Here is a 17,433-nt window from a genome sequence, read left to right as displayed (position 1 = left end):
TCAATTTTTCACAAGTGATTAACCACTGAGAAGGCAGGAAAGCACTGCAGTTATAAAAAGAACTGTCCTTGTACACTCTCTGCCACCCAGTATGCTTTGCCCTCTTTTTAAGTAAGTTTTCACAGATGCACCACCATCTAGTCTGAGGGTTCAGTGGATCCTCCACTGGAGCAGGCTGGAACTGATTAAGTCTAGCACAAGGCAGTCCCCCACCACCTTAGTTCGAACACCCAGAACAACTCTGTGTTTCCCTAGCTGGAACAGCTTGCTGCTGCTCATGCCATACTTCTTAACTCACACTTATTTTCTTATCTTTGTATTTTCTACAGATTGAACTCCTAGCTCTCTTGGCCTCCTCTTTTTCAACACTTCAAACCACTAATCCATCTTTGTGGCCCTTCACCTGACACCCTATAGTAGGACCATGTCTCTATTGCTCTAGGGAGCCTAGAATACAGTGCAATGTCTCATCAGTGCCAAGTAAAGCACAATCAACACACTCTTTTTAGTTCAGACCTCTTAAGTTTATCTTTGAAGCTGTCCTGAGAGACAGTGTCCAAAGCCTTTTTAATCTTAACAGAAACAATATCCACTCTTTCATCCACCAAGCCGGTTATCTCAGAAAAGGACATCATTTTAGTCAAGCATAATTTCATCCTCACTATGCTGACAACTCTCAGAGCTCTTACTGTACTTCATATCACTGCAAACTATTTCCAGGAGGATTTTTCCCGTCACATTTCAAGGGATCAGTGTGAGATTGACTGGCTTATAGTAACCTAGATCCTCCTTCTGCAAGATGAGTGAGACATTTGCTGTCTTCACCCTCAGGAACCTGCCCCTCATCACCATGACTTTTCAAAAACAAAATGGAGTGGATGGACAACGACAACATCCAGCTCCTCCGGCACTCTTTTGCTTATTCTGTATTGGGTCCCTGTCTAAATGTTCTCCAATTTGATCTTTGGCCTCTGAGCATCAAGGTTTTGTTTTAATCGTCCCATGGTCTCAGGGACCTAGGATTCCTGAACAGAATTGTACAAGCAAACTGAAGTCAAGAAGACACTGATTACCTTAACCTTTTTCACTACTTGTTACCTCCTATTTCACTAGAGTGCCTATCTCCGTATCCCATTCAGCAGCAGGCCCACATTTTTCTAGACTTAATCAACCTTGAGAAGGAGGTAATCCCTAAAAGTGAGCCAGATCTCCTTGTCCTGTCTTCCCTCTAGCATGGTCTCTCAAGAGATTCTTCCAAGCAGATCCCTGTAGAGGTTAAAGTTTGCTCTCCTGAGTCCAGGGCTGTGATCCTTTTCAACCTGCTCCCTTCTCCCTGAACTTCACTATCACAGTCACAGCCAAGGTTGCCCCCAACCTTCACATGCCTGACCAGATCTTTGCTGTCTGGAGGATCAGGCCTTGCCTTATCAACTTCTTCATCACCTGTGCTGGGCAATTACCGAACTCCAGAACCTTCTTGCATTGCTGTGTTATCTGCATGTCCCTTCAGGAAATACCAGAACGCTTTAAGCTTCCAGTTAGAATTAAGGGTGTCTCCCCATTGTCTTACGACGACTTAATTCTCTACTTCTCCTTGATCAGGTGATCTGCAGAAGACATTCTCGGGATGACACTCATTTTGGTTTGCCCGTTAATCCTGACCCATAAGCTCCAGCTGGCTTATAAGCCAGTGCAAAGCTCCACACATTTCAACTGATCTCTCACATAAAGTTATCCTTCATCTTGTCTTCCAAGCACCCATCTTTCCTAAAGAGCCTGTAAACATATATGGCAAGGCTCACATCACTTCTACCTGAATCTCACATACCAATGAAACCACAGCCCTGCAGCTGCAGAGATATCCAGTTCCCCACACTTGCTCCTCACACTGTATGTATTAGTGTACAGCCATCCCTAAGAGAAACACAGTTGTGCTGACATTCCAGAAAGGTTATGAGTTTTCCTCATTATACTGGGCTGCCAGCCTTTCCTCATTCAATGTGCTGATGCATGAGGTCATGCCACTTCAGTCCTGTTCTTCAAAGAAATGCTGTTGATTACAAAGTCAGTCTACATCACCCTGCTGACATCTGTTTACATCTGATTGCCATCCTCCTCCACCATTTCGTCTTCTGCTATCCTTTCCTCCTCTGCTCCCTAGTTTGGTGCTCTTTAACCAGGCTGGCCAGTCCATTGGCAGCACTAGTTCTGGGTGGATCCTGCCACCTCCTAACACACCTATCCACTTGGTTGTGAGACCCTTCCTCAATAAAGGGATCACCACCTGGGTCCCCATACCTTTACCATTACCCTGAAAGTCACACAGTCATGCTTGATACTTTCCAAGTATCCTGACTGTATGTATCACTGGTGCCCAAACTGAAAATTTGCAGCAGCAAACAAATAGTCATAAGGCCAGAAAGCCTCAAACATCTGCCAGTAACATTCCAAACCCAAACCCCTGACAAGCAGCAGATTTCCTTTGACAGTGAGTGGAGTCAGTGGAGTGGAGCCCTAATTGCTTGCATCCTGCTACTGCATCCAATGTCCTGGTGTTTCCACATAGCTCAGCAAGCTGATCTGGCACCAGATGTTCTATTTGATGTAATTCTATCTGAATGCTTCTGGTGAATTATTTATTATGTAGCATTTTCAAACAAAACAGATTTAATTTACTGAAACTTATCTTTCACTGCCTGCAGCAGCCACATTTAAGCACTGGTTATCTTTCATATGGAAAAAATGCCTTTCATTTTCAGAGTAATAATTAAAACAAGGACACATGCCAAGTATTTCTTACTGGAATTTGAAACATGAATCAGTTAAAAAAATATACTTACAAGATTATCAATTTTCAGGGAATTCTTTATTTCTGCATGTATCCTTTGAAGCCTAGAATCCACTGAAGTTTCTGAAGATTAAAAATAATACTCATGAACATTTGTTAATCACATTGGGTTTGCTTTTGCAGAAATAATTCCACAAGAATGAACTTCATACAGAATGCAGAAGAAAACATACAGGAATCCTACATTCAGGTGTACACATAAATACCATCAGAAAAAAAGCACACAGCTTTTTAAAACTGAACAGGATTGGCAACCCATGCAATTTTTTCCCTAGAAGTTACAACTGAAAAGAATTTTCTATTCCAAAACACAGCTGTCACCCTCTAATTTTAGGCCAGCTTAACAAGAAGTTTTAATAAATTTTAAGAGTTATAAAGCTGGAAGACCTTCCATACAGGACACCTGGATATTGATGGTTTGTTTTCAGTAAACTGGTCATGATTCAAGTTACAAATCCATCCAAATAAAATGTTCCCAGTACACATGCTTCAGAAGTGTGAAAGATGAATGGACATGGCATTCTGTAATTCACATGCTAAATGCCTGCTTGGATTTGGTATATGTTCTGAACAATAATGCAAGCGAACAGTTTTCTTTAAGTCAAACCCATCTTAGATGGGTTTGGATAGTTTTTATTTGCCCTTTTGCTGCAACATTGTGTTGAGTGGAGTCCAAGCCACTGATCTGTACTATACTACAAATTACAGATTAGAGACAACGGTTTGGCTTGCCCTCAAAGATGGTAGTACTGAAAAAGAAATTACTTATCCCTATGAAGGTCAGTCAGCCGGCAAGACCACAGTAATCTGAATCTAAATCTCCAACTTAGTGAGAGGTAGTATCTAAATAGTTCCAAGGTCCCTCAGAATATTGTATTATGAGAAGATACAAAGGAAAAAATTATGGGAATGACTGAAGTGATTTATATCAAAGAATAAAAGCCTTTTTCTCATGTTCACAAACAGAACATACTGGGGTTTAAAAGGACAAATGACAGCGAAATTAGACTAGCAAAGACCTGTTCTACTGCACTGCACTGCAGAAAGAACATGGAAGAATAAAAACGCATTGTTTCACAGACCTGAAAGAATCATGGATCAAACATCTCAGACTGAGACCACACAGCCACCCTCAGCAGTACATTATTTTATCCAGGAAGAAATTCCATTCAAAATACAAAATGACCAAAAATACTGGTAAGCTTCTTTGAACTAACCTCTCTTCTTCTCAATCTTCTTAACTTCTGCTTTCTTGCCTTCTTCTTTATTCTGCCTATCAAAAATGTTGAAATGTTTTTTACAATGTTGTAAAGCCTGCTTCACATGCTGCCCTCCTGCTTTTGGATGAGATGCAATATTTTGAGGTATTATCTCTACTAAAACATTAGCATAGAAAAATCACAAAGAACCAAACCCTGATTTTCAAGAATGAACAATTTAACAAATATCAATTAGCTAAGATACTGCTGATAAGTACTCAAAGCCATATTTCTTGAGAAGCTGAAAATTAAAGGATTTTAATAAACAAGTAATCTCCAAACTGTGTTTTGGGTTTTGTTACATAGTAACATAACATATTGACTGGTAAAATGGCATTATACAGAACTAACTTATGGAGAAAGAAAATATTTTAATTATCATGACAAAAGGGGGAGAATTATTTACCATTACTACAGGGGATTTATGGAGAGATCAATTAACCGTAATCACTTCCTATATGACTATTTTCTCAAATAATGAATTGTAACAGTATACATATCTTACAATTGGCCATAAGTGTATCAGTAATAATTTAGAAGTTCTTGAAGGAAGTAGTAATACAGAAAAAAATTATTACAAGTGCAGTGAAACCTCCTTGATCTTTCCCCAGTTGTATCACCGAAAATAAAGCTGACCTCAAGAAAAACAACAAAAAAAAGTCTCCATTTCAGTTACAGGATGAAGACAGGCAGAAATCTTTGAAACAACCTTTTGAGCTCTTTATGCAGAGAAGATCATGAACTTCTGTTTAACAATCCCTCAGTTTTCTCTGAGGGATTTAAAAGCCTACTTTTAGAATTTTCATACTTCAGCATATCATAACTAAATGTCCTGTGGCTAGTTTTCTTCTGTCATACTAATATGCATACATAAAACATGGAGGCCTGCATGTCTTCCATGTTTCTTTCATAAAGAACACAAAACTTGTCTGCTTCAACTGGCAGCAAAATCTCAACAGTACAGATAAACTTTGTATATGTACAGAATGGTGTACAATTCTGTACACAATATATTTAGTTAACTAAATAAATACTAATGAAGTAGCTACCAGAAAATGGAAACCACACTGATGAGCAAAATAATCAAAATGCATATCAGTCTATACTAGTTTTACTTTTTAGCAATATTGAGTTTTGTGGTATTAGTCATCAACTGTAATTAAATTCATTATGCATTCACTACTTCTCCTTTATCTCACTGAAACAAACTCTATCTACCCTCCAATGCGTAAAATATGACAGCTACTTGAAAGCAGGAATTTGGTTGTTATAACTAAGTCAATATATGACAGTTTTATTCCCAAAATCAAATCAGCATGTGTTAAATAGTGATATATTAAAAGACGCTAAGGCAATTTAGTATCTCCGAAACTGGAATTGCTTAGGTTTGCCACAAGTAGGTAGAGTATTTATGTTAGGTCTCCAGAGGAGTGACAGGAAGAAAAGGAAAAAGGGCTGGAGCATGAGAAAAGAAATACCCAAACAAAATACATTTTTATTAGTGAATTTGTTACAAGTAAAGGGGACCTTTATTTTCCTCCCTCCCTTGTTCTTTCCCTTTCTTCTGCCCTCCCACCAATGGTGGGGATGAGAACATCAAGCTCCTGTGGTGCAGCTTCGTCACCCATTTGCAGAATAATGAATGAGCTAGATTTCTTCCTATTGTACCTACTGTCCAAGTTCCAGGTGGGATCTTCTCTCTACTCTTAAGTTTGATTTGAGTAATCTTCTAAATGCAGTTTGTTCTTGGTATCAGTCAACTGGCTTTGCAATATTAGAGTAATTACTTTTTCCTTTTTCTGCTTGACAGCATATGCTCCCACCGTCAGACAGAGAAAATGCTTTCCTGATAACCTATGCATTCCATACCTCATCAAAAATCTATAACCATGGATTAACAGGACCTACCAGGTCCTACCAATTTAATCCAAAATTTTAAAGAAAAATATATGACTGTCCTGAACAGTTTTCCACACGAACCCCTTTCACATGGATTTTCTTAACTTAGCTCTAAAGAAAACACACCAGCTGTCCTCTGCTAGAGATTCTACATCACTGAAAGACTGACATCACTTAATTTCTATGTTCCATTCATCCCACAAAGGCACATTTTGGATCAAGGAGCTTTTCGCCTTTCCCTCAAAAAGAAGTTAAGATAGAAAACCAAAAAGGGCAGGGGGAGATAAGAGTAGAACACAGAGCAAAACAGGCTGGAAGTTTTTCAGAAGTTTCACCTCCGGTTAGGTTCAAAATATTCCTACCACTTGCAGGCATTACATGTTAAAATAGACTCACGATTCCGATTCTGTCTGGTCCTCTTGCTTACGCTTTCTTTCTGTTACTTCTCTCTCATGTTGGCTTCTTACAGTGTTTCTTCTGTGAGCTGCTGGAAAGCTTCTTCCCCCTTTTTTCTTCTGTTTTCATATGGCATTTTATGATTGAAAAGAAATGTAACATTATTAAATTATTGCTTCTGTCAGCAGATGAAACTAAGTATCTTTGAAATAATTCTGCTCCATGGAGCAACCTGACAAACACCTGCTTTCCCTGAAGCTAAACACAATTTCATTAGTCCTTTCTCCCTTTTTTCTTTTCAAAACTAAGTATCAGAGGGCAAATGCTAAGGGCAATACTAAGCACCAGAAAAATGAAGACATTACAAACTGTTGGCTAGAGACAGTTTTGTACCTTTTAAAAATGTGATTTCAAGCCACACGTTCTTCAGATGCACCCAAGGAAAACAAAATCTGTCTTCCAGGGAACATAGATCAAAAAAAAAAAAACCCATAAGCCTCTTGACACTTAAATCCTGTGTTAAAAATACATCTTAGAAAAAATGCTTTTATTAGAAAATAATCAGAGTTCCTGAAAGAATTATTTGAGAAAAATATACTTCTGAAACCTTTTTTCTATATATCTGCACACCAGCCATGCCAGACTCCTACTGTTATTAAGATTTAGCACTAACTTGAAGAAAGATCTCCAGTGATACTACTTTCCTCTATAATAAACTTGTCAGGAAAGCAAAATTATACCTTGTCCCCTTCTTGTTCTTCTCCTTCATCTTCAGAATCAGAAGCTGATGCAGAACCCACTTTTGCAACATTTTTCCTTTTTGGTTCAGCTTCTTTCTTTCCTTCTTTTTTATCAAACTCCTTCTTTGATTTCTCCTCTTCCTTCTGACTTTCCTCATCTTTTTTCCCTTGCTTTTTGGGTTTTTCTTCTCCTCCTTTTTTCTTTGCCTTCTCCTCCTCATTAACACTAAAACAAAAACAGTATTTAGGCATCATATCTATAGTGACTTCACAGAACAACATTCTAACTCAGGAAGCTGGGTCTTTTTAACCACAGAATAGTAAAATTGAAGTTAATTCACTTAATGACTCTTCAAAAATACTTTCTCTAAAAATTAAAACCCACTATCTGTGGGGGGGGAGAGCCCCCAGCAAATAAATATCAGTATGGAGGACCTAATGAAGGTAACATTAATAGAAGTGCATAGATCCTCACCCAAGAAGTTAATTCTCAGTGGGCTGCCCCTACACAGATGGGGCTGTAGGACCCAAAGTGCATACAATGTAAACTAGGTTTATAAAGTATACTTATTTAAGTTATTCCTATTCCAAAATCGTGTATCTGCCAATTTAGAGAAAACTAAACCTACGTTCAACCTTTCCTTGAGTTACTAGAAGCACTAGACTTGACATAAGAATTGAAGACAGCAAAACCAAAATTCAAGGTAACTAACAGTGTTGCAGTTTCATCAGAAGAGATTTCTGAAACAAAAATGTACAAAAAGAAAACACTATTTTATTTTTGTATGTCGTTGTACTTTTTCTTAATAAACATCTTTCCTCTTCACTCAGTGTACAATCATATATCTGTATTATAAAAATGTCTACACAAATAGTAACTTATACTGAACACTAGCGGGGAAAAAAAACAGTCAGGAGTAATAATTTACAAGTCTTAACATAAGGAGCAACACAGTTGACTAAGAAGAAACTTTATATTAAGAAAAAACTTACAAGTCACCCTCCGAAAGACATGATGGTTTCACCAACTTGGGTCTCCCTCTTGGTTTTGGAACTTTTACTTCAGAAGCTAGTAGTTATACAGAAATAACAGGTTAGTCCACCTTCTGCTCCTTGTCTATGTCTCAAGATACTTACTCAACAGACATAAGCCATGCTTAAATCAAAATATACACGCCAGATTTGTTACTCTACAGAATTCAAGTTAATTGAGTACCAAACTTAATCAAGATCTCTTTGTAAGGTAAAGTGTTGGCAGTTTTTTTAGCTGACTGGTGAATTAAAAAAAACTTCTAGCCACAGGCTCTGGCTACTAATTCTTGTGCTTTTTGCAATCTATGCAGTTGCAAATGTGAAACATTTGTTTCACGTGTTGCATAACTAAAATGAGTATTAAATTAGATAATGAGAAACCTGACATTAGAGAATGAAAAGCAGTCACTTATGCCTACATTTACAGTTCACTGTCCACTAGTTTTACCCATATCTTGGGTTTCCATCACTTTCCAGGCTAACAAATCACCGTCAAGAAGTTATACCACCACACTACAGTGCAGATCAAATCTCTACACTTCCTCAGATTTACTATATTGATAGGAGTAAGATAAACAGCCTGCCTTCTTGGCACTTATGTACCTCAAATGCTTGTCCAGTACCGCAGTGACTATGTTTTCACTGGAAACATAATATTCAATGTTTAAAATCTTGTTGGTGTGAGTCCAGAGCACTTTTAAGCACCCTACATAATATATTTTCCAAAAAGGTTTTTAATATAGGAGGCAAAAGTATATCTTACAGATGCTTTCCTGCTCTTACTGACAGTAGTTAGTCAAAACCATCAAAAAATTGTAAAGAAAAAAACACAAATATTAAAAATGCATATTTAGTGCATGTAATGAAATAACAGGGGGATGAATTGATACTTTATTTTCTCACAGCTTTCATGGCAAAAGTACTTAAAGTCTATTTAATTGTGATTCCACTGTTTTTATATTGTCAGCAGATACAGGGGACTATAAATTCTTTGTTTCCCTGACTAGGTGCTCATACAATGTACTTAATTGCTGCAAGAACTGTCTTTCAAAGCATTAATTAATAATCAAGAATACCTGCAAGCTTACCATTAAAGTGACAATAGATCATTGCTAACTCAAAATAAACAAATTATTCTTACAAAACATTCAAAAAATCAATATTTTCTTTTTATTTGCCTATAAATCAACACATACTTAAACATCTTTTGAAAAAGTCTCTTCAGCTCTTATTTAATTTTTCTTGTGCTCTGAACTTAACCTACAGGCTCCTTGTCCCCCCAGGTCTCATCTTTGTGTTTTATGGATCTTCTAACTCTATTCTAGTATTTTATAGACTTTTAATGAATACAAACCTTTATGCAGCAAACCTGCCAGAGAGCTCCTATCATAAATCTACACTTAAACAGTATTCTGCAAAGAAGACTGACATATTCTAAAAGGTAATACTTATAAACCAGTCTTTAATTCAGAAGACTAAACATTAACACTAATAATTTATATCCATTCATATCCTGAACTCATCAATATGAGATGTTTTCTCACTACAATGTATTAGTAAAATCTGCCTTAAGCATTCAAAAATACTCTGTAGTACTCCAAAGGAAGGAGGTAACTCCCTGACTAGTTCTACTAAAATATTTCTGTGGTGAAAAAAATTAAATCATTATTCCAAAGTTACCTGCTGGTCTTCCTCTTTTGGGGCTTACTTTTGGAGACACTGGCCCAGTAGTTGTTGCTGCCCCTGCTGCCACTTCCTCAGCTTCAGCTTGTTTTTCAGACTAATTTAAAGAATGAATTTCTCCGGTGAAAAAACACATGGCACCAATATCTCAATTCCTTTCTCAGACAAAAACATTTAAACTTCTGGAAATATGTTATTACGTGATTGCTTGTATACACAAAAAAGTATCTGAACTTAGTGACAGGTTATAATTAAGTATTACTAATTTTGCCCTCTCCAATCCCAAATGGAGAAAATAGTAAAGAGCTTAGTGTCCAGGATAAAGGATGACTCGGGTATAGATACAGCATGATACTTTTCTGTGACAAAGATACCAAGGTCTCAAGTACTTCATACTCATCCCCCATCCTTGCTGTCAGCTGTAACTTTGGAAGGTAAGGTTTCAAACACAAAATTAAGATGTACCTTTAATTCTAGTTTTTAGTTGGGTTGGTGCCCTGCTCTATCTGGCTGTGTGACCACAAGAACATTACGGCTAGCATATGTTGAACAAGCAGCTGGAACTGTCTTTTTCAAAGTAACTCTGTATTCTCCCAGGTTATAGAGACCACAAAAAACACAATTTGTGAAAAAGGTATTTGTATTTCAGATGTTAGACTATTGTGATGAAGATGTTAAAAGAAATTTTTCAAAGCTTCAATGCAGGCTATTTTATTAGCAGTTTAGCAACAGTTTATGTCTTATCTTTTCTTATTTGTAATGAGTTGTTTGGGAAAGACAGGGACTCCATATTCCACAACAAGTTAAAAAATAATAAATATTTGTAAAACACTTGGGGAAAACTTTCATTCCTGCAAATCTTTCAGACACTTGAAAAGGGGGAGTAGAGTGTCAAACACCTAAATTTATGCATAGTCTGTCATTAAAGGAAATAGCATCCAGTATTATCACATAAAAAAATCCAGTAATGTGAAGTAATTAAACATATTGTTACCTTTCTTTTTCTTCCTCTTCTAGCAACTTTAGGAATAGAAGCATCATTTGTTTTCACCAAATCCTGTGAAGATTAAAATGTTCCTAAGAATCTTAATAAAACTAAGATATATTTCATTTATTCTACTTTTTTACACAACTGAAGCCTCTGGCACACAATTTGGACAAGAATCTTGTAATGTACATGAAGAGACTGCATGCTTTCAAATTATTAAAATTTAAGATTATTAGACATTCAGAAGAAATTCTTCACTGTGAGGGTGGTAAGGCTGTGGAACAAGTTGCCTGCAGAAGTTGTGTCTGCCCCATCCCTGGCAGTGTTCAAGGCACAGCTGGATGGGGCTTTGAGCAACCTGGTCTAGGAAAAGATATACCTGTCAATGAGAAGGGGGCTGGAACTAGGTAATTTTTAGGGTCTGTTCCAACCCAAACCATTCTGTGATTCTGTGATTATCTGATACCTAGGACTTACTCCTGAGAGATAAAAAAATAACTTAAGTACTAAATAATACTCTGTTCTAAATAAAGATGCTATGTAGTGATGTTTTAGTCTATCTGGACTCTTCACCTTGTCTTTAAAAGAGGTTCATTTGCAATACAGTAAGTGTAAGTGGTAAGTGATAAAATACACAGTCTTCCAACTGTTTTAATTGAATTTAAAAATAAATCAGACCAGAAGTTTCCTCTCTGATGAAAACTTCAATTTCTGTGATCTTCAGTGAGAGGCATAAATGTGTCTGAACACACAGAAAGTTTTACATAATTAAACAGCTCCTGAAACTGCCTCAGTAGTAATAACTGTAGTGTCTTAATACTCAGTAATAGAGCTACAAATACTCAGTCTTAATACTCAGTAATAGAGCAATAAACATAATATTAGGATGTTCTCTGTAACACAGAAAAAAGCTATCACGTACTTCTTTACTGGTTTTGTCAGAAGGTAGATCATCTTCCTTTAAAGTATCCATCTCCTTTTCTTCTGCTTCAGCTTCTGTAGGCAAATTATTATCCCCTTTAGGGGATAGCTGCAAAGCAAGTCAACAGAGGATAAAAATTCATTAGAAAGTATTTTATAGTGAAAAGAGAACATGTTAATTGCCATCAGGCTGCTTTTCCTTTAAAGTAGTTTAAATCCGTAGGAACACTCATTTCTTTTGTGCCCATTAAAAGTCTAATTGTACTGGACTACTTCCTCTTATGAGGAAGGATCAAGGCATCTGGGATTGTTCAGCCTCAAAAAGAGATGACTGAGAGGGGACCTTATCAATGTGTACAAGTGTCTGGAGAGAGGGTGCCAAGAGGATGGATCCAGGCTCTGCTTGGCAGTGCCAATCAACAGCATAAAAGGCAATGGGCACAAACTGATGCACAGAAGTTCCATCTCAACATGAGGAAGAACTTCTTTACTGTGCAATGACCAAGCACTGCAAAAGATTGCTCAGTGAGGTTCCAGAAACTTCCTCCCTGGAGATATTCAAGAACAATCTGGACACGATCCTGTCCAATGTCCTCTGGGTTTACTCTGCTTGACATAAAGGTGGGCTAGACTAGGTTCCTTCCAGCCTGACCCATTCTGTGACTTTGTGAGAATAACCCTTCAGCCAGTTAAGGATATCTGTTGTGCCTGTGCTTTCTCACAGGTTCTTGTGCACCTGCTCACTGACAGAGCATGGGAAACTGAAAAGTCCTTGGTTTAGGGTAAACACTACTTGGCAAAAGCTGAAACATCAGTGTGTTATCAACATTTTCTCATACTAAATCCTAAACACAGCACTGCACCAGCTACTATGAAGAAAACAAACCCTATCCCAGCTGCAACCAGACCAAACCGTAAGCAAATCACAAGTAAATTGTTTTATAATTTGTGAGATTGTAATTTATGCACTTTTTCTTGTTTTGCTGCAGTTTTTAAACTTTTAAAATACTAGTTTTGGTTTTGGGAAACCAGTTAGAACTTGCAAAATCAAGCATTTGTAATTATTTACTTGAAAATAATAAACGTGTCCTTTCAGCCTATATATCTGCATGTCTTTTAGATTATCAGTTGTCTTAATTTTGAATATTATTGGCTTGTTCCACTTTCAAGAACCTTTTCTAAAATTACATTTTTAAGTAGCTAGCTTTTAAAATTTCAACACTAAACACAGCAACTGTTACACAGTATTTCTAATTACATGAAGACACGTAACATCGCTGAGTCTTTTTACAGAGTACAATTTTAAAACAGAAGAACTATTGGTTCACTAAAACCAAAGGAAGCCATAGTACAAGGGCTGATTAATAGAATGTTATAACTACTTTACCATACATAGTGTATATAAAAAAGAAATTAGCTCTCTATTTTGCCTTAAGACGATTAATTAGGCAAATCTATACAAAAGGACCCAGTCAGGATCTTCCATTTCATCCTTATGTTTAAATGGCTCTATGTCTTCCAGTTTCTCTTACACTGTGCCAGCATTGAACAGCCTACAAGCACTTTTGATGAGAAACATGAAGCTTAAGTCATTGGCTTAAGCCCCACTTGCACATGCTGCTTGAGGCATGTGAGGCTTGAGGCATAAATTCAGAGTTAAGACAACTGATTAATCAATCGGCCCGGTTTAAGTTTTCCCTTCACAGCAGCAAATGCTAAGAACAAATGCTTTTATAGGCAGCATGCATAGGCAAGAGCAGCACTGGTTTGCCAACATTGTCAGGAAATTGTTTCAAAGCACTGCTAAGGTATAGCAAATAGAACCCAAATCACCCTCACATTCCACACTTGCAAGCACTAAAATAAGGAACTCTAGGCAGTAAGAAGTCAGGAGAAATAATCCATCAATAATTCTGCAGGCTCCAACTCACCAAAACCATTCTCAACATAATCTATCAGTATACTACCAGTAGACTAATTTTTTTTTTCCCTCCAATCAAAGAACTTTTTTACTGTTGAATAATTAAGCTATTACAGCTACTGGACACTAATTCTATTTGCTATGTATCTGACACATTGCAAATTCTGCAGATGCAATTTTGAATCCCTACTGAAGAACAGCCAGCAACACCTACAGAAAAACTATATTAAATCTCAGCAAATAATCAAAATGGAAACTAAGGTCAAGAATTAAGGCAAGTCTATTCAAAATAGTCTGACATTTAATTTAAGGACCCTGCTCATCATGTTCAGTAGTAATTTCCAGAAAAGAGTTACAAATAAATGAGATACCATGTCAATCCCACCTGCATGGCAATTTTTGTCATTTTAGAATTCTAATCTTAAAACCACAGAGAAGAGTTGACAACACACAGTATCTCTCCCATGCCATTTGAGAAATATCCCCCTATGAACAAAGCATTCAAGAACAGAGAAAAGTTCAAAGCAGTGTACTACCAAATCATCTGATGTACAGTAAGCTAGGAAGCTTTACCTCTTACAGTATAAACTATGTACCGCATCAGCAAATTGAAACAAAGATGCTTCAGACTAAAATGGATATAACTTTGGAAGGTTAACTAAGGTATGCAAACATTTACATAGCAAAGAAGCTAAACTCTGTAAACTACTGCATACTGATTTCTGGCTTAAGAGCTGAATTGATACAGTTATGAGATTCTCTATATCCTAAGTAGCTCATTAAGGGTATGGTCTAATTAAAGCTGATTCTTATAAACCTTTTCTGGCAAACACGCTTAAGTACCCTTTCACCCAGGACAGACCCTTATGATCTGTTCTACTTTTCAACATAAATTATCACAACTGACAGTGGGTCCTATGTGTCTATAATATGAAAAAATCTTCAAAAATAGAAGGGGAAAAGTTAACGTAATTCTTGATCATAATTATAATTTTCAGCTTCTCCTGACTAGGAAGTACTGTGTGAATTTAGTTTGTATTATGATATAGAAATACAGGCTGGTAAAGAAATTACTTTTCAAAAAACATTTAGAGCATTGTAAAAGGAAAACAGAAGGACAAAAGTATTACTGTAGATATATCTGAAGAGAAGCAAACACAGGCAGGTTACAACATTAAACAGCTGTTAGTTTAAAGTATTTAAGTAAAGACTTGGCAATATAGTTTTGACTTGAAAATATTTCAGGCAGAACAAAGCAGAAATTCAATCACTTACTTTTGGGACAGAACACTTCTTTCTTTTGGCTCCTGCTTTTTCTTCATTCCCCTCAGCAGGCTCCTGACTGCCTTCTTCAACAGTTTCATTGATAGGAGTGTTAATGGCTGGATGGGGCTTCAATTAAAAAAACATCAAAAATGAGATCTAAATCCCCTCATCACCTGAGGTGTATTCTCTCACATACATTACTTAAGAAAGCATCACATCAAGGAACCCCTTACTAGATGGACAAGAATATTAAATACATCATATTTCATTAACTTCCACTGTTTTCAATTTAATCTGAAAATTATTTATTAAACTTTCAAACTCTAATGCTGTAAAAACTCATTTTCACATTACTGCAGTGTAAGTCTTTTCTTATGCATAATATAATATATCTTAGAGATTAAAAAAACGGTTTTGGTCAAATACAACTTTTGATGCTACTATAAAGAAGTGTACATATAAAGAAGTGTATTTCTTAATATGATATAAATCCTTAGTGATTCAACTACTTGTTCCTGAAAATGTAAGCAGAAAAAGGGTTACAGTAAGATAATTAATGAATTAATACTTAAAACCATAGTTATAGAGGAGATAATGCCTAAATTACGTTTTTTTCTTCCATTACACTGTGTATGGCTTTCTCCTTACATACTAGCTACTTCAAATAAAGCTGACAGAGCTCCCCTGACTTTTTTTATGCCCCCACAGAGGAAGTGGGTTTGGGTTTAAGCCCAATCTACAATCTTCTTTCTGCCCTCCAACTCCCTTACTAGCAGTTACAAGCAACATCTGCAAAGTATCAATACTGCTCAGAACATTCCAGTTCTGGCAATGAAACAGAAAATACAGTTCTCAGAAGGCCTTACTAAGATAAAAAATGCAGTGGAGAACTGCTAGCAAACAATCCATTTTGCCACTGCTTGGGTCCATCAGAGTGAACAGTGGAATCTACAAAGCAGAAGCAGATTGCAGCTTCTTGAGCCGAAGCAGCTGACAGTGCAAACCACGACACCCACATGCCAGAATACCCTGCAGCTGAAGATGTGGTGCAGCAATGGGCCATGAACCATCCATGGCAGCGCCACTGCCAGGGACAAGGTGTACCCCAGGAATGTGATGAACGTTGATGCACATGTGTCCTGGTTCAAGGCAAAAGTCCTGCCCCTTCACTCTCAGAACCAGTCTTAATAGTGCAAAACTTATTTCTGGGCTAAATAGACGAAGAGGGATACAATTCAGCATCATAAAGTCACACCAGAACAATGTGCCATTGTCATGACCCCACCACTGCAGTGAAACTGCTGAGCCAGTGCCACAAAGCAGCGCTCAGCCAAGATAGAAATGAGTGGGCAGCAGGTCTCAAGAGAGCTCTACACACCAACAGAGGAAAGAGGGATCTTCACAGGATGCCACAGATTCCTGGTGGTGACTACCTTTCTCAGTTTTTGTAATTCTTCACTTTTCCCTACATTTCTATGTTCTTCCTTGCTTCTTTGACAGTGAATACAACTGAATTACTGTTTTGATCACCATCATTTGACCTCTTTTGTCACTTAATCTCACTCCCAGTTTATTTGAATTTCCCCACTTCCATGTTAGGGTGGGGATGGCTTAGGGCACACAACCATACTGGGACATGTCCAGCAAAAAGCCAAAGAGAAAAAAAAATTCCAAGTGAATGCCTCTATACTAAGAGCTGACAAGTCTGCCCCTTTAATATCATCTTGTATTCAGATTAAAAGCTCAACTTTGCCTAAATCATCATGTGATCACTCACTTCCCTCTGACCATATCTGCTGCATGCCTGAACACAAAATTTCTTACTCATCCTTAATTTTTAAGCTCTGACTCCTAAACTGTCCTCCCTGCTAACTGTGTTTTTAAGTGTGTAACTTAGCTCTAAGAATCTTTAAAATCAAAGAGTTGTATGTAGACAAAACAGAGAGATCAAGGAATATCCTAAGACACAGTCACAACCAAGACTACAGCTAAAGAAATGTGTCCATTCACCTATGCGCTGAATAGTGCAACGTAGTATCAGGCCATAATTCATTATACCAGTTAAAGATATTGTAGGGAAAACTGTGTACTCATCAGCATCTATGTTACTTTACTCTCAGTTTTTATAAGCAACTACTTGCCTTCCTTTTCAAGATCCCTCACTGAGGACGCTCATGCCTCATGCTTGTGGGCAGGTGCACTTGGGTGTAACCAAGTCCCCATCACTGTCCTGAGCTGATAACAACTGGCTGGCAAATGATGAACTGACCCACTTCAACATCCCACCTCACCTGGGAACAGAGGGTGCCTTCCCCCAAACAGCAATGGGATAAAGGGGAGAAGGGATGGAAGGATGGTCACGCACAGAACGAGATGCCTGCACAGGGCATATGGGGTTCTGAGGCTAAAGAGACGCCAGAGTCAAGGAGGGACACTGAAAGAAGAGACACATAAGCCATTGCCCAAGCCAAGCTCCAGCC

General features: G+C 37.5%; 1 protein-coding gene across 3 annotated transcripts in view; it reads right to left on the bottom strand.

The window, feature by feature from the left end:
• The window catches only part of PSIP1 (PC4 and SRSF1 interacting protein 1), a 32,282-nt gene that overhangs the window by 6,097 nt on the left and 8,752 nt on the right, over positions 1-17,433 (bottom strand). For all 3 annotated transcript variants that reach the window (XM_050986509.1, XM_050986508.1, XM_050986510.1), the window contains exons 5-13: positions 14,963-15,079; positions 11,768-11,875; positions 10,852-10,914; positions 9,855-9,954; positions 8,136-8,211; positions 7,143-7,368; positions 6,403-6,521; positions 4,066-4,121; positions 2,841-2,911 (exon numbers count right to left, since the gene is read on the bottom strand). In XM_050986509.1, the coding sequence (XP_050842466.1) occupies positions 2,841-2,911; positions 4,066-4,121; positions 6,403-6,521; positions 7,143-7,368; positions 8,136-8,211; positions 9,855-9,954; positions 10,852-10,914; positions 11,768-11,875; positions 14,963-15,079 (936 nt within the window). The remainder of the gene's footprint in view (positions 1-2,840; positions 2,912-4,065; positions 4,122-6,402; positions 6,522-7,142; positions 7,369-8,135; positions 8,212-9,854; positions 9,955-10,851; positions 10,915-11,767; positions 11,876-14,962; positions 15,080-17,433) is intronic.

This window comes from Serinus canaria, chromosome Z (genome assembly GCF_022539315.1).
Source record: "Serinus canaria isolate serCan28SL12 chromosome Z, serCan2020, whole genome shotgun sequence".
NCBI classification, from domain to species: Eukaryota; Metazoa; Chordata; class Aves; order Passeriformes; family Fringillidae; genus Serinus; species Serinus canaria.
Note: the sequence above shows the minus strand (reverse complement) of the source record. Positions and strands in the feature narration are given on the sequence as shown.